Below are 25,092 nucleotides of genomic sequence, written 5' to 3'. Positions count from 1 at the left end.
GCGCAGCATATCTGTGCAGTCTTGGAGGGCCAAAGGGCATGTTCCTGTGCTGTAATTTTCTTTGTTCTTCGTTCTATGTCAGGAATTGATTTTGCAAATGCACAGTTTGCCACTTTCGAACTCATTGCTTAGAATTTCTTTGAAGTATTGAATGTGATGATATTTTTCACTGGAGAAGTGAAATTGTTTTTCGTTTTCCGAACCTCTTCCATCAGCATCATCCTGTCTCATCTTATTGTCCTGAACTCAGAATTCACAGGGCAATGGGGAAAAGGCAGGGGAACTAGTACAAAGTGGCCTTAACAGAGTTAACACTGAACCTACAGGTTGAATGGTCTCCATTCCTTGATTCTGTGTTTCTAAGTAGTCGGTAACTACATACCTATGGTATGAACTTAAAAAATGCTGGTTTCAAGAAATCTTATTTCAGGAGATATTGGAGGCCAAAGGTAAGATTTCCATTTTCAGCAAACTCACATCGTAGAATCATAAATCATATAGCACAGAAAGAGACCATTCGGCCTACCATGCCTGTGCATGCACTTTTAAAACAGCTGTCCAACTAAATTACAGTGACTTATTCTCAGATAAGGACATTTTGGATCGTTTCTTTGTATTGGTCTCCTCTCAAGGCCCCCTCTCTCAACAAACCCTTCTTCCTTCTGTGTGCTTCTCTGAAGAAAATCCCTCCCAACTTTGGCCACAAGTGCGCTTTGTAAAATCCAACTAGATGCTCTTGTAACTCCCAATCTCCTTAACCATTCTCTTGCTATACGAGAGCACATTGTTTTATTTTTGGGCAATGGCCTGAAAATGAGCCAAGTCAGCATATCGTACAAATGTGTTGCATGTGAACATGGACTGCTTCAGTGTTTGAGAGTCATAAATGGTGCTGAATATTGTGCAATCATTGGCGAACATCCCCACTTCTGATCTTACGGTGGAGGGAAGGTCATTAATGCAGCAGCTGAAGATGGTTGGGTTTAGGACATGCCCCTGCGGAACTCCTGCAGAGTTCTATGTATCAAGATGAGAGTTTGCCCCAATTCCTATTGATTCCAGTTTTGCTCGGGCTCCTTGATGCCACATTTGGTTGAATGTAGCCTCAATGCTGATTTGTTTGCAATTTTGGGAAATAAAATGTAAAGCTAATTGGTGCAGACAAAACAATGTTAATTTTTGGGGGACTCACTATTTGGTAATCTTTACTATAGATTCTGAAGAGTTCAGCATAGAAACAAGCCTCTGATCAGTCAGATTGCAATTTAATGCAGACTCTGTGAGTAGAGTGAAATAGAGAGAGAGAGAGAGAGAGAGAGAGAAAGAGGGAGAGGCAAGGAGACCTTCAGAAATTGTTGCATTGATCTTGCTCTTTCCCTTTCTCTGTAAAGTTGCATTCCTGAATTTTCTGTTGAAACGTCAGAAAAACTACATATAAAAAGACTGAAATAAATAATTCGAAAAATCAAGGACAATAAGACAAACCCCGGGTCCAACCAAGCAAACAATGAACTACAGAGTGATCATCGCTCTGCAGATGACATTGAGCCAGCTTTGAAGGACTGAAGATTGTGAAACTAACCCATTTCATTATAAGACCATAAGACACAGCAGCAGGAGTATGCCATTTGGTCCATCATCATTGGTCTGTTGTTCAATGAGATCGTGACTGGTCTGATAATCCTCAACTCTATTTTCCTGTCTTTTCCCTTAACTCTTGATACCTTTTATGATGAAGAACCTGTTGGGTTCTCTGGTGGTGTGGGCAGTGATAGTGGCATAGCATTTTTTATTTGTGGTAAATGGTGGATACCTTGTATGTAGGTTAGATTACCAGTTGCCTATTAAATAATGTTTAGTATATGTTGCTTTTGGTTCTTTTGTTATAGTAATAGTCTAAAAAAAACTTGAAATCTTGTTGCATGATCCTTCAGTCACTTCTTGGGGATTGGTATCATTTTTTTTAAGGTGAAAGATTACCTTAGAATAGATTAGATTCCCTGCAGTGTGGAAACAGGCCCTTCGGCCCAGCAAGTCCACACCGCCCCTTGAAGCATCCCACCCAGGCCCATCCCCCTATAACCCACACACCCCTGAACACTACGGGCAATTTAGTATGGCCGATCCACCTAGCCTGCACATCTTTGGACTGTGATATTGCATTTAACTCACACACCCCCTTTACAAAGAAGAAGTTGATAGGTGTATTAGATAATGTTAATTTAAGGATGCAGAATGTGCTCTGGGTGGTGACTTCAAAGTCTCCCAGCAAGAGTGGCTCGGCAGAATTGGTCACGTCTAAAGGACATAACTGCTAGACTGGGTCTGTGGTTGGTGATCAGGGAAACAACTTGCCATATAAGTACAATGGCTACAAGAGAGATGAGGGACTAATAACACTGCAGGAGGAAACACATCTTCTGATTCCACCCTCATCCTCACCAATCCATCTGCTGCATGACAGTATCAGTGACAGTAACCACTGTACAGTCCTTGTGGAGACAAGGTCCAACCTTCATGTAGAGGACACCCTCCATCGTGTTGTGTGGCACTATCACCCTGCTAAATAGAACAGACTTCAAACAGATCTGGCAACTCAAGGCTGGGCATCTTGAGGGGCTGTGGGCCATCAACAGGAGCAGAGTTATTCTCCAGCACAGTCTGTAACCTCATGGCCTGGCATATCCCCCACCCAACCATTACCATCAAACTAGGAGATCAACCTTGGTTCAATGGAGCGTGTAGGAGGGCATGCCAGGAGCAGCACCAGGTGTACCTAAAAATGAGGGATTAACCTGATAAAGCACCAAACAGGACATGCCAAACAGCATAAGCAGCAAGTAGTAGACAGAGTTAAGGATTTCACAACAAAGAGATCAGATCTAATCTCTGCAGTGCTTGTATATCTGGTTGTGAATTGTGATGGACAATTAAACAACTTACTGAATGAAAAGGTTCTATAAATATCAAACATCCTCAATGATGCAAAAGATAGCTTTCACAGCGATCTTCAGTCAGAAGTGCTGTGTGGATGATCCATCTCAGCTTCCTCCAGTGAGCCCCTGTGTTACAGATATCAGTCTTCAGCCAATTCCATTCACTTCATGTGATATCAAAAACTGGCTGGAGGTACTAATTGCTGCAAAGGCTATGGACCCTGGCAACTTGATGGCAACAGTACTGAAAACTTGTGCTCCAGAACTTGCTGCTCCCTGGGCCAAGCTGTTCCAGTACAGTTACAACCCTGGCATGTATCCATAAATGTGGAAAATTGCTCAAGTTTATCCTGTACACAAAAAGCAGGACAAATGCAACCCAGCCAAGTAATGACCCTCAGTCTACACTTGATCATCAGTAAAGTGGTAGAAGGTATTTGTGCTTTCAAGCAGCACACGTTCAGCAATAACCTGCTCAGTGACATCCAGTTTGGGTTCTGAGATAATGGGAACTGCAGATGCTGGAGAATCCAAGATAACAAAGTGTGAAGCTGGATGAACACAGCAGTACAAGCAGCATCTCAGGAGGACAAAGGCTGACGTTTCGGGCCTAGACCCTTCATCAGAGAGGGAGATGGGGAGAGGGTTCTGAAATAAGTAAGGAGAGAGGAGGAGGAGAAGATAGGTGGAGAGGAGAGTATAGGTGGGGAGGTAGGGAGGGGATAGGTCAGTCCAGGGAGGACGGACAGGTCAAGGAGGCAGGATGAGGTTAGTAGGTAGGAAATGGAGGTGCGGCGTGAGGTGGGAGGAGGGGATAGGCAAGAGGAAGAACAGGTTAGGGAGGCAGGGACAAGCTGGGCTGGTTTTGGGATGCAGTGGGGGAAGGGGGGATTTTGAAGCTCGTGAAGTCCACATTGATACCATTGGGCTGCAGCGTTCCCAAGCGGAATATGAGTTGCTTGGGGACCGCTTTGCAGAACACCACCGCTCGGTTCGCAATAAACAACTGCACCTCCCAGTCGCGAAACATTTTAACTCCCCCTCCCATTCCTTAGATGACATGTCCATCATGGACCTCCTGCAGTACCACAAGGATGCCACTGGAAGGTTGCAGGAACAGCAACTCATATTCCGCTTGGGAACCCTGCAGCCCAATGGTATCAATGTGGACTTCACAAGCTTCAAAATCTCCCCTTCCCCCACTGCATTCCAAAACCAGCCCAGCGCGTCCCCTCCCCCCACTGCATCCCAAAACCAGCCCAGCTTGTCCCCGCCTCCCTAACCTGTTCTTCCTCTCACCTATCCCCTCCTCCCACCTCAAGCCCCACCTCCATTTCCTACCTACTAACTTCATCCCACCTCCTTGACCTGTCCGTCTTCCCTGGACTGACCTATCCCCTCCCATACTCTCATCTCCACCTCTCTTCTTTTCTCTCCATCTTCGGTCCGCCTCCCCCTCTCTCCCTATTTATTTCAGAACCCTCTCCCCATCTCCCTCTCTGAAGAAGGGTCTAGGCCCGAAATGTCAACTTTTGTGCTCCTGAGATGCTGCTGGGCCTGCTGTGTTCATCGAACCTCACATTTTATTATCCAGTTTGGGTTCTGCCAGGGCCAGTCAGCTCCTGACCTCATTACAGTTTTAGTTGAAGCACGGACAGAAGTGATGAATTCCACAAGTGAAGTGAGACTGATAGCTCTTGACATCAAGGCTGCATTCGACAGAGTATGTGCCCTAGCAAAACTGGAGTCAATGGGAATCAGGGGGCAAACTCTTTCCTGGTTGGAGTCATACCTAGCACAAAGGAAGATGGTTATGGCTTCAGGAAGTCAGTTATCTCAGCTCCAGGCCATCTCTGCAGGAGTTCCTCAGGGTAGTCTCCTTTGCTCAACCATCTTCGGCTGCTTCATCAATGACCTTCCCTCCATCTAAAGTCAGAAGTAGGGATGTTCGCTAATGTTAAGCATCCATTGTGACTCCTCAGTTAATTGAACGAGTCTATGTTCAAGTGCAGCAAGACCTGGATGATACTCAGGCTTGGGTTGAAAAGTGACAGTAATATTTGCACCACATAATTGCCAGGCAATGACCATCTCGAAACAAGAGAAAAACTGACCATTGTCATTCACATTCAATGGTGTAACCATCCCTCAATGTCCTACTATCAATATCCTACAGGTTCCCATTCACCAGAAACTGAACTGGACTCACCATATAAGCTCAGTGGCCACAAGAGCAGGTCAGAGGCCAATAATACTGTAGGAAGAAGCTCAAGTTCTGACTCCCCAAATCCTGTCCACCATCTGTTACATGTGTGATGGAATACTATACATTTGCATGAGTGAATGTCACTACAAAATACTCAAGAAGCTTGACACCATCCAGGACAGAGCACTCCACTTAATTGGCACTACATCCACAAACATTCACTCCCTCTATCGTTCACTTTCAATAGCAACAATATGTACGACCGATAAGATACAGTGTAGAATGGAGTTTCATCATGGCTCCTGAGATAGAATCTTCCAAAACCATGTCCGTTACCATTTAGAAGTTGAATGAATGAATGGATTAAAAAGTCATTTCCAAAATGCTTGAAAAGCAAGCTTTGTACAATTCAGAATTTATAATCTTTCTATAAATGCATGCATTTTCTAAGATTTATGACATGAAGGGATAAGTAAATGCTACATACGCTGTAAACCTAAAAGAAGGAAAATGTGTTAGCAACCCTCATTCATTTCCTTTAATAGTGTAATAAAGGCTGATGTAGTTTCCCCGTGTATTTCTGCTGCTGACCAAGTCCTACCTTGTTGTCTTTGCTCACCCTGCTTCAAATGTAACAGAGGGTTATCAGTCAAGCTACTGTCCCTCCCCTGCATACTGCACTAAACCCTCACTGGGCCTTGCTGGTTACAGCGATACTTTCAGATGCAGTGATTGTATCGGGATGTGACCTCCAGTGGGGTCAGGAGCCAAAATATTGGGGTCGCAAACTCCAAGGCAGCAAAGGCCATAAGACGATAAGAAAGAGAAACAGGAGCAGGCTGCTGTGGAGCTCCATGTGAGTTCTAAAAGTTGCAGAAGCCTTTAAGTTTGAGTTAGAACATAGAACATAGAACAGTACAGCACAGAACAGGCTCTTCAGCCCACGATGTTGTGCCGACCATTGATCCTCATGTATGCACCCTCAAATTTCTGTGACCATATGCATGTCCAGCAGTCTCTTAAATGACCACAATGACCTTGCTTCCACAACTGCTGAGTTTTTTTTGTAAGTGAAGGTGTCTGAACCTTGAGTCCTGAGTGCTGTGTGGGAATCCAGTGCTCTCACAGCTTTAATGTTTTGTAAAAGATACAGTCCCCTTCACTCTCAGGGCTCTGCTGACTCCCCAAGCCACAACACCCACTCCACCTCACCACCACGCCCCCCCGCCCCCTCACCCCTCTGCCGATCGTCATTGTGTTCCCACATCGGGTCTTGGCAGTTGTCAGACATCAAAATGTGGTCACAGTAGCAAATATTTTCGGAACCACTTTTCTCTCATTGAAACTAAACTACCCAGAGACTGATTAGAGAGTTGCTTTCATTTGGCGAAGTGTAGTGGAAAGGTATGCCTTCTTTAGAGGTTTCTTCCACCCATAACCATTGGCCAACAATCTTTCTTGCAGTCATTCCCAACCAATCTCGGAACACTTTACTTTGGCACAAGTAGTGTAAACCATTCCACTTGAATTGAATTAGAAAGCAAACAAACATATCATAGTACAACTTAAATGGAACATGAACAGGTTGTGGCCTCAGAAATTGGTCTAAGGCTGTGCTTCTGGCTTCTTTAATGAGTTAAATATTCATGGCTTAGGCTGTTTACAAGTCACCAGAATGAGATAAAACTTAATCTTGAAAGAGATACAGTGCTACAATCTGGTATGTACATTCTTGCTATTAAGGGACAAAAACTAAGTTGCTGGAATAGCTCAGCAGGTCTGGCAGCATCTGTGAAGGAGAAAACTGAATTAATGTCTCCTCAGAATGGTTCTGAGGAAGAGTCACCGGTCCCGAAATGTTAACTCTGTTTTCTCCTTCACAGATGCTGCCAGACCTGCTGATCTTTTCCAGCAACTTTGTTTTTGACCCTGATTTATAGCATCCGCAGTTCTTTTGGTTTTTACTTGCTATTAAGGGATTCAGAGAAGGGTCACCAGACCGATTCCCGGGGTAGCAAGACTGACATATGAAGAAAGATTGGATCAACCAGGCTTGTATGAGCTGGAATTTAGAAGAATGAGGGGAGATCTCATAGAAACATATAAAATCCTGATGGGACTGGACAGGCTAGATGTGGGAAGAATGTTCCTGTTGCTGGGTAAGTCCAGAACTAGCAGTCACAGTCTTAGAATAAGGGGTAAGCCATTCAGGGCTGAGATGATGAAATTTTTCATTTAGTGAGTTGTGAACTTGAGGAATTCTCTACCACAGGAAGCTGTTGGGACCAGTTTGTTGGATATATTCAAGGAGGAGATGGATGTGGCCCTTCTGGCTAAAGGGATCAATGGGTATGCAGAGAAAGCAGGAGTGGGATACTGAGATAGCATTATCAGCCATAGTCATATTGAATAGTGGTGCAGGCTTGAAGGGCTGAATGGCCTCCTCCTGCACCTATTTTCTCTGTTTCCAGCTTTGCCTGTATCTTTGGGAGCTCCCCACATTGGTCTGGAAGAGGACATGAGGCCAGGCAGATCAGTGCCAATTCCTGCAGCAGAGGTGAAGAGACTGCGGTGGACTCCCTTTCCCACAGTAGGGTGCAGGATATTTATCCTTCCCCCTCTAGGTCTCTTCCCAGTGTCAATCTCTCACTCTGTCCCTGAAGTGGAGATGCTGGGGTTGGACTGGGGTGGTCAAGGTCAAGCACTCAATTTATAGACCGTCAATGTGACATTTTATAAATTTCTACTTTGGAAATAAAACCAGTCTGCCTCCAAGTTAAAACATGGACATATTCTAAACAAGGTCTCATTGTCTGATCCAAGATGACACCTCTGGTACACTGATAAAACCTTTAGCTATCTCGGGGCAGTGACTTGAAAGAAATTCAGGGATTTACATATTAATCAGTTGAAACCTGCATTTCCTTCCTGACTGATTAAAGATTTAACAGACATCTTGGATTTGTTCAATACAATTGCATCAGCTCTACGACCCTTTAATCTGCTATTTATAAAATCTGTGTCTGATGCCATCTCTCTATCACCTGAAGAAGGAGCAAGACTCCAAAGCTTGTGTTTTCAAATAAACTTGTTGGACTATAATCTGGTGTCGTGTGATTTTTGACCTCATTGTCTGAACTATTGGGAAACAGCTGTTGTGTGTCTGCCAGATCATTCCACTCCTTCTGTGGAAAACCACATATGCGGCTCCACAAATATTGTGCTTAATCCATGTTTGTGTATTAAATCGAAAGACGTCTCTATTTTAGTACCATCTGATAATTTCAACTTCTGGGAATCAGGAGTTAGGATGGAATCACAAACAGGATTAAAGACAGATGTGCATCTTATCACCACATCCATTTAGATCCTCAATGATGTTCTAATCTATCCTAGACATTTACTGATGGATAAACATTAGTCAAGAGATCAGCTGAATTCCCATCTTTTTCCAAATTGCACCAGTTGCATTGCTTCTTATAAGCTGTGCAGGTGCATGTGAATGCAGCAAGTCAGAATGCAGCATTCAATGCAACGAGCAATGTTCTCCAAGGTGCATGTGTGAGCAGTCATGCAGCAATTTTAAAGGGACTGCGCAGTGTGTCAAACATTTCTTGCACAACAAAGAAAACGTTGGCCAAGAATATTTTACACTCTTATGGGGAGGCAGAAGAGGCCCAGATTTCACATTTTATCTGAAAATTTGTGCTTCTAATACTGCAGCTCGCCCTCTGCTTTCTGTCAACTAAGATTAGAAATATAAATCTCTTGGAATTGGACCTATAACTTTCTGACTCATGGGTGAGACCACAGCTGATTTCAATCCTTTTATTTTCTAAATTGAGCACATGATTTTCACTCTTTCCATCTGGAAATACTCAACAAACAACTTCACTGATTTTACAAAACAGGTCATTAGTGGCTATGAAACAGGTGCAGAAAATATTGAGAGCCACAGAACTGTAAGACGTTCTTCATACATTCAACATCATTTCTGTCAATTTGCAGGTTATTTAAATTGTGCGGATTCAACAACACTGAAATAAAACACACCAAGCTCAGTAACATTAACAAGATTTGTTGTCCCACATAATTCTAGATACTTTAAACAGATTGACTGCAAAAAGCAATTAACATTATGGTTAAGCCTCGAAACTAAGGTGGATGCGTGCACTTGTAGGGCATTCAGGATTAATACAAGTGTCCTTTATCAACTATCCCATGGAACTGGATGACTAAAGAACTGTTGAGACCATTTAAGGAAAAGTCAGTAAAACCTGTGGTTGGTATATTCTGGTCCAATTGGACTTGAAAACCTCAAAATGGAGCTCCAGTATAACCTGTACATTCATTTCCAAGCATAATTGTTTTAATTGTTTTTTTTTGTCTCCATCTGTGGAAAGCTGAGTAATGGAGGCTGCCAGGTTCAGCATTGAGTCTTGCTTGGTCATCTTTGGAAATGAGGGAGAAATTTTGCAGAAAATTCTCTCCAGAGGTAAAGTATTACTATAAAATTTTAGATTTAATGCAATAAACTGGCCAAAGGTCAGTGATGATCATTTCAAAATCCAAATGCAGTGCTCCTCTGTTCTGGTCAGTAGCAACATGTGACCAGGGTCAATCTGTTCCTATCACATCATGCCACCATTTCCTAGATAGATATCGCTGGACTGTTAATCCAGAGATCCAGACAATGTTCTGGGGACCTGGGTTCAAATCCCACTATAGGAGATGGTGAAATTTGAATTAAATACAAAAGAAAATTTGGAATTAAGAGTCAGGATATGCCCATGAACCCATTGTCCATTATTAGGGAGGATCATTCCTTTAGGGAAGGAAACTGCCATCCTTACTTGGTCTGGCCAACTGTGACTCCAGACCCACAGCAATGTGGTTGACTCTTAACTGCCCTCTGGGCAATTAGGGATGAGCAACAAATGCTCAAAAGAGATGTCCTCATCCTGTGAATGCACATTAAAAAAATGATGGCAATGATAACACGGTAGTATAAACGTCAATACTCATACTGATTTGAAGTACATAGGGCAATCAAAAGCATACATGTTTGAGGCAGGAATCTGCAAAAGATATTCCTGTCTGAAGATGTACAAACTTAGATTTGTCACTCACTATAATAGATGCCAAGATTGGTCCTTTGATGGTCCACCACGGAATGTTGTAGGTATTAGTGTCCCAGCACCTATATTCAAAGAAGAAAATGAAAAAATCAGCTACAGCTTGCAAAATTAGCACTGAGGTCCTAATATTTAGTTTACGTTGATAGACAATATTCACTCCTCCACACATCCAAAATCAGATGTAATATTTTGAATGTGCATTATTCTGGGATCTTGTGCACATTGAGCTAACTGTTTTCTCTGGTCATTTACTGCAGCTATTCCCTTGTCCTTGTCTATAGATCTTCAGATGTTAATATGAAAGGATGGTGAAATGGGAAGGACCTGTAACTGCTGGGCGACCTTGTCTGCCAGATTAATGTGCTGGGGGGGTGAAGCAGAAATATTTTTCCCATCAACCAGAGTTAACCTCCTGAAAACTTCCCAGACTCTTAACTCACCCGTGTTATCCCAAGGCACTAGAAAATTTGTCAATTACCAGATATTACAGTATGGAAGAATACAGCATGGGAACGGGTCCTTCAGCCCACAATGTTGTGCCAAACATTACTGAGGATATTCATTTATTTAAAAATAAAAGACCAGAGAGACTGCCAATACCGATGGGATTGAGAACATGAGAAGCAAAGAGAAGGAGAACTGAGTGAGCTGGCTTTGCGTCGGGTAAATATGTTGAGCCTTAGCTGATTCCAAAACAAGGGATGAGTTGTAAGGACATTACATTGTGCTCGTGTCTTGAACAGGTATAAGAAATCCTCTCAGTCTCCATCTCAGGTAACAAGCTAGAAACTGATGTCCATTTCAAGCCCACCGACTCTCACAGCTACCTAAAATACACCTCCTCCCACCCACCCCCCAGCAAAAATTCCATCCCCTACTCCCAATTCCTTCGACTCTGCCGTATCTGCTCCCAGGATCAGGCATTCCACTCCCACACATCCCAGATGTCCTCGGTCTTCAAGGACCGCATCATCCCCCTCGCAGTAGTCGAGAATGCCCTCAACCGTGTCTCCCGCATTTCCTGCAACTCATCCCTCACACCCCACCCCCGCAATAACCGCCAAAAGAGAATCCTCCTCGTCCTCACATACCACCCCACCAACCTCCAGATCCAATGCATCATCCTCCGACACTTCAGCCATCTACAATCCAACCCCACTACCAAAGACATTTTTCCATCCCAACCCTTGTCTGCTTTCTGGACGGACCACTCTCTCCATGACTCCCTCATCCGCTCCACACTCCCCTCCAACCCCACCACACCCGGCACCTTCCCTTTCAACTGCAGGAAGTGCTACACTTGCCCCCACACCTCCTCCCTTACCCCCATCCCAGGCACTAAGAAGACTTTCCACATCAAGCAGATGTTCACCTGCACATCTGTCAATGTGGAAAACTGCATCCATTGTACCCGGTGTGGCTTCCTCTACATTGGGGAAACCAAATGGAGGCTTGGGGACCTCTTTGCAGAACACCTCCGCTCGGTTCGCAATAAACAACTGCACCTCCCAGTGCGAACCATTTCCACTCCCCCTCCCATTCCTTGGATGACATGCCCATCCTGGGCCTCCTGCAGTGCCACAATGATGCCTCCCAGAAGTTGCAGGAACAGCAACTCATATTCCGCTTGGGAACCCTGCAGCCCAATGGTATCAATGTGGATTTCACAAGCTTCAAAATCTCCCCTTCCCCCACTGCATCCCAAAACAGGCCCAGCTCGTCCCCGCCTCCCTAACCTGTTCTTCATCTCACTTACCTCCTCCTCCCACCTCAAGCCGCACCTCCATTTCCTACCTTCTAACTTCATCCCACCCCCTTGACCTGTCCGTCCTCCCCAGACTGACCTATCCCCTCCCCATCTCCTCACCTACACTCACCTCCACAGGCTCCATCCCCGCCCCTTTAACTTGTCTCCTCTCCACCTATTTTCTCCTCTATCCACCCTCAATTCACCTCCCCCTCTCTCCCTATTTATTCCAGAACCCTCTCCGCATCCCCCTTTTCTGATGAAGGGTCTAGGCCCGAAACATCAGCTTTTGTGCTCCTGAGATGCTGCTTGGCCTGCTGTGTTCATCCAGCTTCACACTTTGTTATCCTGGATTCTCCAGCATCTGCAGTTCCCATTATCCCTAAGAAATCCTTCTACTTCTTTGGTACCATGGCAAAGAAAATACAAATTCCATACACTTCTTCTTAAGAGTCACTCTTTCCTGGCCCTAGATAGTTTGGCCCGGAGTGGGTGAGGGGAGACAGAGCTGGGAGGGAGAGTTCCCTGCATATATCAGAGTGCAGGTGGGTGCCAACAATTGAATCTGTCCTTGGATTTAAACAAAGATCTGGCTGCGTTAACTGGGTGCCCTTTGAGTCCCTAACGTAATTGGTGTCAGTCAGACTGGAATAAAAATCCATCACTTCATTTAAACTGTCCTGCCACGCAGGTTTTACCAGCAGGCATTACAACTCAATAGCATTTAATTGGGAACAGAAGACATGGAAAAGGGAGAAAAACAAACGCAAATGTGGGAGAAGAAAACAATGATCTATGAAATTCCTACTACAGTGCTCTACTGGAATTGAACACAAGCATAAGGAACAGTGCCTTATCCTTCTGCCAGGTACTCTGCAGAATTAAGAAGTTCCGAATATAAATACATTTCCCATTCTCTTATGAAAATAAATTACTGTGGATGCTGGAGACCTGAAATAAAAACAGAAAGTCCTGGAAAGCTATTTCAAGTACGAAGAAGGGTCATATTGGACACAGAACATTACCTCTGTTTTTTTCTCTCTACAGATGCTTCCAGACTTGCTGAGTTTCCCCAGCACTTAGAACAATAGAAAAGTTTGGGTTGAGAAGAACTGAAAGGTGCCTTTTCCTTTGAGTAGACACTTTGGTCACTGGATCCTGCTTCATTTTGCAAAGTTTCATGCTTTCCTTTCTATTGGCTTACTAGGCCTCAGTTTCTCCCTAAATATAACTTAATGACTGATAAGAAGGAATGAGGAATTGTATATCCGAGTCTGCTGGTGGGATTGTGTACAAAGGCTCAGATACAAAGGGACATGGACATTCTCAGTAAATGGGCAAAACTTGAATTAGAGGACAGAGTTCAATCTGTGTGGGCATGTCTGTGGATCTAAGATACAGGTAAATTGGAATACCTTCTTGGTGGTGAGAGACTGGGAGCTGTGGAGAAGCCAAAGAATTTGGATGCAGCTAGTGGACTAATATGAAAAGGGCTGTGTTTCTTAATTCCCAGGGGCTAGAACACAAACAGAGAGTCATACAACATGGAAATAGACCCTTCAGTCCAACTGGTCCATATTGACCATGTTCCCAGACCAAACTAATCCCATTTGCCTGTGTTTAGTCCATATTCCTCTAACTTTTTCCTATCCATGTACCTGTCCAAATGTATTTTAAATGTTGTGACTATACCTGCATCCACTACCTTTTCTGGCAATTCATTCCACACACTAGCCACTCTCTGTGTGAAAAAGTTTCCCCACGTGTCCTTTTTAAATCTTTCTGCCCTTGCCTTAAAAATATCCTCCCCAATTTTGATCTCGCCCACCCTGGTGAAAAGACCTTTGCTACTCATCTTATCCATGCTCCTCATGATATTATGAACGTCTCTCAGGTCACCACTCAACCACCTACACTCCAGTGAAAAAGCTCCAGCTGATCCAGTCTATTTTTACAACTCAAACCCTCCATTCCTGGCAACATCCTGGTAAATCTTTTCTGAACCCTTTCCAAGTTAATAATAAGACCATAAGACATAGGAGTAGAAATTAGGCCATTCAGCCCATCAAGTCTTCTCCACCATTCAATCATGGCTGATATGTTTCTCAACCCCACTCTTCCACTTCCTTCCCATAACCTTTGATCCCCTTGATAATCAAGAACCCATCCATATCTGTCTTAAATAGCCTTCCTACAGCATGGCAACAAGGAATGTACACAGTACTCCGGAAGAGGCTTCACCAATGGCCTGTACAACATGAGGAGATGTTGCTTCATTTACACTGTGCTTTGGTCAAATCTGCATCTGCAATATTCTGGGCAATGAATCACAGCAAAGCCATCTCAGTCTGGGAGAAAGTACAATGAACATTCACTAGAATAATACCAGGGCTTAAAGGGTTCAGGTATATGGGTGAGTTAAAGGGTGTCCTCAAGGATGTGCTACAATGATAATAGGATTTGATAGGCTTGATGTAGAGCAATTCCTTGCTTTGGTAGGGGAATCCAGAACCAGAAAATAGGAAGACCTCTTTTTTACACAAAAGCAAGGACTGCCCAATGTTTAATTAGAGGAAATTCCCACTCTGCTAGTACTGGATGTTGAGAAAAGGTCAAGTGAGGTAGTGGTGGTTTTGGTTGGGTATTGTCAATGGTCATTTGGAAGAGACATTTTTGGATGATGTTGCCAAGGGCAAAATATGGATGAGAAATACGGGAGTAGAAGGGGTAGGTCCAAGGATACACTCTGAGGGGATCCCATAAATGGTGATACGGAAGTGGGAAGAGACACCATAATGGGTGTTCCTCTGGCTATGACTAAATCCGTAAGAATGGAGTATGGCGATTGGAGATCTGCCCAGCTGGATGATAGAGATGTGGCGTTGGAGGACAATGGTGTGGTCAAATGTGTCAAAAGCTGCAGACCAGTTATTAAGGAAGAAGACAAATTTCTTCTCTTCATGGCAATTGCAAAAAGTGCCATTTAGTATCTGCCTGAGCTGATATTGTAATCAAATAATCTCTTTTCAGCCAACAAGTCATTAACATGTGCCACATTCAGAGAGGTATCAAGGGCCATTATTGTTAGCTGCCTGCATCCCACCTGGAAAATGGGCACCCATTGTGGGTGCAGATGAGACCTTAAATGTAAGTTTGCAAGTAGGCCTATAATGGGCAAAGAATGTGCCTACTTGTGCCAGAAAGGAGGCTGGTTAGGTTAGCCAATCTGCACCCATTGGCACCAATTACTACTTTGAAGTATTAATGGAAGGATAAGTCAACATTCATATTCCAATAATTGGGAACAAACTGACAAGTGGCCAAACTTCATGGTCACTCAAAGAAAGATCAAAGGTCCCCAAAAACCCTTTGTTCTATGAGGCTAGACAACAGCAACTTACACTGATATTACACCTTTAAGCATGGCATTGAACAATCTTAGGAGTTATTAGGTCAGATACTAAAAGATTGGTGAAAGCGATAGGTTTTAACATGTGTCTTTAAGAACTAAAGGTGAGGTAGTGAGGTGGACAGGAATAGGGAGTGAATTCCAGAGATTGGGGCCTCAAAAATGAAGACATGGCCACCAGTAATGGAGCATTTATAACTGGGAGTACACAGCAGAGTAGAGTTAGAGTAGTATTGATATCTTGGAGGCTGTGAGATTGAAGGAGATTACAGAGACAATAAGAACAAGGCGATGGAATGATTTGAAACAAAGGATGAATATTTTTAAAACAAAACTTTGTTTGTTTGGGTTGATAATGTAGGCCATTCAGCACAGGAATGATTAGGGAACAGTACTTGGTGTGACTTCAGAAATGGGCAACTGAGACTTGGAGATAGAAAGTGGGAGATCAGTCAAAAGTGCATTGAAACATTTGAATCTTGAGGTAAACATAAACACATAGAAAATAGGAGCAGCAGGAGGCCATTCGGTCCTTCAAGCCTGCTCTGCCATTCTTCATGATCATGGCTGATCTTCCAACTCAATAGCCTAATCCTGATTTCTCCCCATAACCTTTGATCCCATTCACTCCAAGTGCAAAATCTAGCTGTCTCTCGAATACATTCAATGTTTTGGCATCAACTACTTCCTGTGGTAATGAATTGCACACAATATTCCAGGTGTGGTCTCACCAAGGCCCTGTACAACTGCAACAACGTATCCCTGCTCCTGTACTCAAAACCTCTCGCAATGAAGGCCAACATACCATCTGCCTTCTTTACTACCTGCTGCACCTACATGTTTACCTTCAGTGACTGGTGCACAAGAACACCCAGGTCCCACTGCACTCCCCTCTCCTGATTTGCAGCCATTCAGGTAGCAATCTGCCTCCTTGTTTTTGCTTCCGAAGTGAATAACCTCATATTTATGCAAATTACACTGCATCTGCGATAGCAAGAATTGCAGATGCTGGAGTCAGGGAGAACACAGTGTGGAGCTGGAGGAACACAGCAGGCCAAGCAGCATCCGAGGAGCAGGACCGTTCTTTTCTAACATTATGCCATTATGTTGCACACAGTCAGTTTTACAATGACAGGAGCCATTACATGGGACGCACACAATATATCATTCCACTGCTAAGATACTGCTGTGTTGAAACTGGTCACAAATAGCTGTAAATAACCACAAGCACACGGCCTACACAGAATTATATCAGTATGGCAAAGGCAGCTGGCCATATGCCAAGGACCTATTAATGTCCAGGCACAAGACAATCACTACATTTCCCCCTTCAAGTTCTAACAACCTGTCACTGACATCTGGGTAAAATTCCTGACATTTCTCTTTTTCTAACTTGGGCACTTGGCAGTTTAAAATCTAATGCTGAATTGTTTCAAAGTTTTATGTACAATATATAAAACATAATAGTTCAACATAATTGACTCCTTCACCGATGATTTTCTGGTCTATAGACAAGTTGTGATAATTCACAAGCCAGAAAAGGTTCACATTTCAGTGACACCAATTCACCTTTCCACTCAGACACTTTACTGCCTTCTGGAACTAGCACTGAGTCGAACAATTTCAACTCACAGCCACAGCTTTTATTTTTATGACAGCAGTTTCTAGAATTGGTTTGTCCTCAGTCATTTTCAATTCCTCTGGTCTCACTTCATTTCCATTTGCTGTCCCATTATCACCACGTTTTAGCTTCCATTAGTCCATTTTCCAGTGTATCACTGCCCTTCCCATTTGTTTATTCCCCCTCTTCCCACTTGTCTCTCTACTTCTACAAACCTACCTCTGGGCTGTAGAGGCCTGAGTTTAAGTCCCACCTGCTGCAGAGCTGTATAATAGCATCCCTCAGCAAGCTGACCGAGAAGTAAAAAACAGACCCGAGAGGAGACTTGTGGACAATGGTAATGTCCATACCTCTGAGTCAGGAGACCTGGGTTCAAGTCCCACTTGTACTGGAGTTGTGTCATAACATATGTGAACAGTCTGATCAGGAAAATATAGAATGATACCCAAGTTATAAGGATATATTTAACAAATTTAAATAAAAAAAGGCTGACTGTTAAAAATATCCAGAAAGCAGACACTGTGGGCTCCTGTGGGCACAATGGCAGTGTCCCTACCTCTGGGCTGGGGTGCTTGGATTCAAGTCCCACCTGCTTCCAATGGGGCGTAATCACAACTCTGAACAGGTCGATTTAAAAGCAACATATATAAAGCAGACCAAGGGATAAATCTGCAGAACTGTCTGTCCCAGGTTGGTATTAGCTTATGTATACCATGACTAGTGACTCTAATTAGTAATAAACAATATTCCTTCCTGAGTTACTACGCTCGGTTTTAAAATGAACAGATAATCTACTATTAGTTGTTCCTTATGGAAAAGAATTCCAAACCTATAATTGTCCCCGAAGTGTGGTAATAGTGCTAAACCTGCTGCTACAGGGAATGATTGAAGTGTAGGGTATAACTGTATCTCAGGGGGTACTAGACATCACATGGAAGTGAATAATTTTATTGTTACTTTCATTATATTGCATCAGTCATGTTCTAGGTCATTCACTTAACCTGTCCAAGTCCTAATGAAACATCTTTCACAGCTTACATTCCCACCCAGTTTAGTGCCATCAACAAATTTGGAAATATTACAATTGGACGCAATGTTGAAGTCATTTAAACAGCTCCTGAACAGTTGTGAATTTAGCACTGATTCTTGCAGAACCCTACAAGTAATAGCCTGCTGTTTTGATAATGATCAATTTAATCTTAGAGTCTACTTTCTGTCTCAATGCCAATTCTCAATGCAGATGGTATATTTCTGTGCTTTAATTTTACATAATAATGTCCTAGCGAGTTTTGAGAAGATTTGTAGCTCAGGTTGAGGTTCTGGATGTGAGTTTGCTCGCTGAGCTGGAAGGCTCATTTTCAGACATTTCATCACTTTTTTTTATTTGAAAAAATATACTTTATTCATAAGATGTACAAAAAATAAAACATATTTATACACCTACCCAGTCACGCAAGCCGCTCCGGGTTACCCAGGGGGTACATACACCAACTAAAGGAAAAAAATGAAAAAAAACAAAACAAAGAAAATACCCCGGCAGTTTAATAGCGCCCTTTTTTCTACTCTGGACGAGGGGTTTCATATGGTGGTCTTTCCTCACCGCGACTTGGCGGCGGCTACCCCAAGCTTCAGCGCATCCCTCAGCACGTAGTCCTGGACCTTGGAGTGCGCCAGTCTGCAAAACTCGGTCGGGGTCAGTTCTTTCAGCTGGCAGACCAGCAAGTTGCGGGCAGACCAAAGAGCGTCTTTCACCGCATTGATGGTCCTTCTGGCGCAGTTGATGTTGGTCTCGGTGTGCGTCCCGGGAAACAGCCCGTAGAGCATGGAGTCCCGCGTCACGGAGCTGCTCGGGACGAACCTCGACAAATACCACTGCATCCTCCTCCAGACCTCCTGCGCATAGGCACACTCCAGAAGGAGGTGATCAACAGTCTCGTCCCCCCCGCAGCCACCTCGAGGGCAGCGTGCGGTGGCGCAGAGATTCTGGGCATGCATAAAGGATCTCACTGGCAGAGCCCCTCTCACCGCCAGCCAAGCAATGTCCTTATGCTTGTTTGAAAGTTCTGGCGATGAGGCATTCTGCCAAACGACTTTGGCAGTCTGCGTGGGGAACCACACGACGGGATCCACCCTCTCCTTTTCCCAAAGTGTCTCGAGGATACTACGTGCTGACCACTGCCTGATGGCCTTGTGGTCAAAGGTGTTTCCCTTCAAAAATTTCTCCACGAAGGACAGGTGGTGCGGGACGGTCCAACTACTCGGAGCGTTCTGCGGCAACGAGGCCAGGCCCATCCTTCGCAACACCAGGGACAGGTAAAACCTCAGTAAGTAGTGACACTTGGTGTTTGCGCACTGAGGATCTACGCACAGCTTAATGCAGCCGCACACAAAGGTAGCTGTCAGGGCAAGGGTGGCGTTCGGTACGCCCTTTCCCCCCTTTTCCAGGTCTTTGTACATGGTGTCCCTGCAGACCCGGTCCATCCTCGACCCCCAAATGAAGTGGAAGATGGCCCGGGTGACCGCAGCGGCACAGGTCCAGGGAATGGGCCAGGCCTGCACCACGTACAACAGTATCAAAAGCCCTTCGCACCTCACAACCAGGTTCTTACCTGCGATGGAGAGGGACCGGAGCGTCCACCTGCCCAGCTTCTGCTTCAGTTTGGTGATACGCTACTCCCAAGTCTTAGTGCATGCCCCAGCTCCACCGAACCAAACACCCAGCACCTTCAGGTAGTCTGTCCTGACGGTGAAGGGGACGAAGGAGCGGTCGTCCCAGTTCCCGAAGAACATGGCCTCGCTCTTACCCCTATTGACTTTGGCACCCGAGGCTCGTTCAAACTGGCCGCATACATCCAACAGCCTACTCACCGACCGGCAAGCGGTGCAGAAGACAGCGACGTCGTCCATGTACAGGGAGGTCTTGGCCTGAAGGCCTCCGCTGCCTGGGATAGTCACGCCCTTCAGGGTCACGTCCTTCCTGATGGATGCGGTGAAGGGCTCCACACAGCACACGAACAAGGCAGGAGAGAGCGGACAGCCCAGATCTGATGGGAAAACTGTCTGATTCCCACCCGTTGATCGAGACTGCGCTAACGATGTTGGTGCAGAGCAGCCGGATCCAATTGCGGATGCCGTCCCCGAACCCCAATTTGGAGAGGACGTCCCTCATGTAAGTACGAGAGACCCTGTCGAAGGCCTTCTCCTGGTCCAGGCTGATGAGGCAGGTGTCCACCCGCCTGTCCTGTACGTAGGCGATCGTATCCCTGATGAGCGCGAGGCTCTCAGCGATCTTCCTGCCCGGCACAGCACAGGTTTGGTCAGGGTGAATCACTGACTCCAGGACAGACCTGACCCGGTTGGCTATGACCTTGGCCAGCATTTTGTAGTCCACGTTCAATAATGAAATGGGATGCCAATTCTTAATTTCTTCCCTCTCCCCCTTACTCTTGTAAATGAGGGTGATGATGCCCTTCCTCATGGACTTGCACATTTCCCCTGCCCGAAGCGCACTATCGTACACCTCCAGCAGGTCCTGGCCGACCAGGCCCCACAGAGCGGAATACAGCTCGACCGGTAAGCCGTCGCTTCCAGGAGTCCTATTCCTCTGCAAGGACTTGAGGGCTCTGGTCAGCTCGTCCAGGGATATCGGCCGGTCCAGCCACTCCCTCATGCCGTCGTCCAAGACCTCCGTGATAGACGACAGGAACGACTCGGAGGCCGTGCTGTCCGTGGGCTTCGCGTCGTACAGTCCGGCATAGAAGGATCTGCTGATCCTCAAAATGTCGGGCCGAGACAACGTCACCAAGCCGTCGTCCTCCTTCAGCCGGCTAAGCACAGAGCTCTCTTTGTGCACCTTCTGAAAGAAGAAACGCGAGCTCATCTCGTCCTGCTCCACGGAGCAGACCCTGGACCGGAAGATTATCCTGGAGGCCTCTGCGGCGAAGAGCGAGACTTGCTGGCCCCTCACCTCGCAGAGGTCCTCCGTGACATCGACCCCCATCAACTGCAGAAGGAGCAGGTTCTGCACCCTTTTCTGGAGTCGCGACAGCTTTCCCCGCCTCTCTCTCGCCTTCCGAACACCCTTGAGGACAAAGAACCTCTTGATGTTCTCCTTCACCGTCTCCCACCAGTCGCCCGGAGACTCAAAGAGGGGTTTCACGGTTCTCCAACTGGCGTACTCCCTCTTAAGCTCCTCGACGTTCTCTGGGGTCAACAGAGTCGTGTTGAGCTTCCACGTCCCCTTGCTGGCCAGCTGATCGTCCTGTAAGTGACAGTCAGCCAACAGGAGGCAGTGGTCAGAGAAGAACAGCAGCTCGACACCGGTGGACCTGACCGAGAACGCCCATGACACAAACAGGAAATCTATCCTTGAGCGAATAGACCCGTCTGGCCGCGACCAGGTGTATCTCTGCTGTGCTTCATCTGCAGGGGTGCTGAAGACATCAAGCAGCTTGGCGTCCTTCACCATGCCCACCAGGAATCTGGACGTGACGTCCATTTTGCTCCCCCCACCCGCTGTACTGACGCCGATGATGCAGTTGAAATCTCCGCCTAGGATGACCGGCCTGGATGTAGCCAGCAGGGGTGGAAGCCTCTGCAGGACAGCCAACCGCTCACTCCGTACTGCTGGGGCATACACGTTGATCAGCCTCAGGGGAGCGTTCCTGTAGGTGATGTCAGCCACTAGGAGGTGTCCCCCTACCACCTCCTGAACTTGAGAGATGATGAAGTTGCACCCCCGCAGCAGAATAGCCAGGCCCGAGGAGCGACAGTCGTTACCCCCCAACCAGTTCGAAGGCCCACAGGTCCAGGCGCCGGACCAATTCCCATACCTGCTGAGGTGCGGTATCCCGCACTCCTGCAGAAACAGGAGGTCTGCTTTGACGGTAGTCAGGTAGGCCAACGTGGACACACATCTTGCGATGGACTTGACGCTGTGCACATTAATGCTCGCAACTCGTACCCCCATTGTGGGCAGTAACCGCAGTACCCTCCCCAAGTCCAAGGTCCAGCCCCTCCATCCGTCCCTTCATGCACATTGCCCGGGCTAACTGCTGGACGCTCTCCGGGCTCAGGAAACCGTCCGTGCTGCCTTCCGGGTGGCATCCCCCCGTCGGGGGTACGGAGGCAGGAGAGTCCGGCTCTGGGTCAGGCTGGGGATGCGCTGTTTCCTCCTTCCCGCCTGAAAGTTCCAGGGGGCCCTCCAGTGCCCCAGCGGCACTTGACTGGGTGTCGGATGGAGCCTCAGGACGCCTCCCGTCACCTGGAATCAGGGTGCTGCTTTGCTTCTCTCTCGAGATCTTTAGCTTCTGCTTCGGGTGGGCCCTCTCCGAATCCCCCTCGTCAGAGGAGCTCTTATAGCCCCCTGTAGCTGCCTCTTCCCGCCTGATGGTTGCGGTTCCTGGGCCCGTCGACGCACCTTCCTCCTCGCTTTCCGGACCGTTGTCCATTCCCCTGGGTCGCCTGTCGCCGCCTCCATCGACTCCGGGTTGTCGAGGGGGGGAGCAGAGCCTGCAGGGGTGCTTTGCTGACCTCGGGCCCATCCTGCAGGGCTGGGCCCTCCTGTATGACCTGGCCCTCCTGCACATTAGTGGGGTCCATGCAGGGCCCTGGTGCCTTCCTCTCCTCTGGGAGGGGACTGGCTCCGCACTACCCCTGCTGGCGACCTGGGCGTAGGTGGTCCCCCACTGTGGGCATGCCCTATAGAGGTGGCCCGCTTCCCCGCAAAGGTTGCAGCTTTTTTCTTGTGGGAAATCCTTTGCAAGGTGAACCTCCTCCATGCAGATGGTGGCTTTGCAGTCGGCCGCCACGTGACCTGACCTACCACAGGCATGGCAGACCTTAGGTTGCCCTGCATAGGTCAGGTAGCCCTTGCTCCCGCCGATCGCGAAGCTGGACGGTGGGTGTACAATGTTCCCGTCCGCGCCCATCCTCAGCGTCACCTTGACCTGCCTCTTACAGGTCCAGATGCCAAAGGGGTCCATGATGTCGGTTAGGTCCCCTTCCACCTTCACGTCCTGACCTTCCTTGGAAGGTACATCAACTGCTGGCACATGCGGGTTGTACATGTCTACAGTCACCATACGGCTCCTCTGCGCTGGCATCACGAACAGCGAGACAGCAGTCAATACAGAGAGAGGGCACCTCACCTCCTTTCTCCTTGAAAACCTCCAGGAAGCGCTCGCAAAGCTTGGCACTCCTGAAGGTCACATCGTAAAAACCTCCTCTGGGGAAATCCTGCAGGCAGTAAATGTCCGCAGCAGCGAACCCACAACAGTCCAACAGGACCCTCTTCACGAAGAAGGTACGGCCCACAGGAGCACCTTCATCCACCTTCTTTACGGAAACACGGATGGTGTTCCGGACCCCCTGACCTGGGGCACGAGCACTTGCTGCAGCCATCGTTGCAGGTTGGCTGCTCCCCTGAACCAGCGTTAGGCCGAAGCCAGCATTAAGATCCACTGGTTGCAAGGGTGCACAGCCAACTCGATGTCTTCCTTTCACCTCCAACACAGCGCTCTCCTCCTCTCGGTCCACAAGAGAGTGGGTCTTTATTTTGTTCCAGATGTAAGCTGGTTCACTGAGCTGGAAGGCTCATTTTCAGACATTTCGTCACCATCCTAGGTAACATCATCAGTGAGCCTCTGGTGAAGTGCTGGTGTTATGTCCCGCTTTCTATTTATGTGTTTAGGTTTCCTTGGGTTGGTGATGTCATTTCCTGTGTTGATGTCATTTCTGTGTTGGTGAATTTTGTAAATGACATTTGTGCAAAATACCTTGCAAAAACTGTGACAAACACTACATTGGACAAGCAGGCAGAAAGCTAGCCACCAGGATACATGAGCATCAACAAGTCACAAAAAGACATGACCCACTATCACCAGTATCCTTACATACAGATGAGGAAGGACACCACTTTGATTGGGACAACACATCCATCCTAGGACAAGCCAAACAGAGACACGCACGAGAATTCCTAGAAGCATGGCATTCCAACCGGAACTCCATCAACAAACACATTGACTTGGAGCCAATCTACCATCCTCTGAGAAAAAGAACAGGAAATGTCATCACCAACACAGGAAATGACATCAACACCCCAAGGAAACCTAAACATATGAACAGAAAGCGAGACATAACACCAGTGCTTCACTGGAGGATCGCTGATGATGTTACCTAGAAAGGTGACAAATTGTCTGAAAAATGAACCTCCAGCTCAGTGAGCCAGCTGACATCCAGAACGAAATAAAGACCCACTCTTTTGTGGACTGAGAGGAGGAGAGCATGACTGTGTTGGAGGTGGAAGGAAGACATCGGGTTGGCTGTGCACCCTTGCAACCAGTGGATCTTAATGCTGGCTTCGGCCTAACGCTGGTTCAGGGGAGCAGCCAAACTGCAACAATGGATGCGGCGAGTGCTCATGCCGCGGGACAGGGGGTCCGGAACACCATCCGCATTTGGATGAAGGTGGACGAAGGTGCACCTGTGGACTGCACCTTCTTCGTGAAGAGGGTCCTGTTGGACTGTTGTGGGTTTGCTGCTGCGGACATTTACTGCCTGCAGGATTTCCCCGGAGGAGGTTTTTACGACGTGACCTTCAGGAGTGCCAAGCTTTGCGAGCGCTTCCTGGAGGTTTTCAAGGAGAAAGGAGGTGAGTGCCCCCTCTCCTTACTGACCGCTGTCCTGCTGTTTGTGATGCCAGCGCAGAGGAGCCGTATGGTGACTGTACACATGTACAACCCGCATGTGCCAGCAGTTGATGTCCTGACCTTCTTTGGAAGGTACGTGAAGGTGGAAGGGGACCTAACCAACATAATGGACCCCTTCGGGATCTGGACCAGTAAGAGGCAGGTCAGGGTGACGCTGAGGATGGGCGCGGACGGTAACATCATACACCCACTGTCCAGCTTCATGATCGGTGGGAGCAAGGGCTACTTGACCTACGCAGGGCAACCTAAAGTCTGCCACGCCTGTGGTAGGTCAGGTCACGTGGCGGCCGACTGCAAAGCCACCATCTGCAGGGAGGACGGACACC

At 46.8% G+C, this 25,092-nt stretch overlaps 1 protein-coding gene across 1 annotated transcript in view; it reads right to left on the bottom strand.

Moving 5' to 3' along the window:
* vipr2 (vasoactive intestinal peptide receptor 2) overlaps nt 1-25,092 on the bottom strand; it is a 148,398-nt gene that overhangs the window by 27,449 nt on the left and 95,857 nt on the right. The window contains exon 9 of the mRNA XM_048559580.2: nt 10,273-10,342. Within this exon, the coding sequence (XP_048415537.2) occupies nt 10,273-10,342 (70 nt within the window). The remainder of the gene's footprint in view (nt 1-10,272; nt 10,343-25,092) is intronic.

This window comes from Stegostoma tigrinum, chromosome 2 (genome assembly GCF_030684315.1).
Source record: "Stegostoma tigrinum isolate sSteTig4 chromosome 2, sSteTig4.hap1, whole genome shotgun sequence".
Taxonomy (NCBI): domain Eukaryota; kingdom Metazoa; phylum Chordata; class Chondrichthyes; order Orectolobiformes; family Stegostomatidae; genus Stegostoma; species Stegostoma tigrinum.
This window is presented reverse-complemented; position numbering and strand designations above follow the sequence as displayed.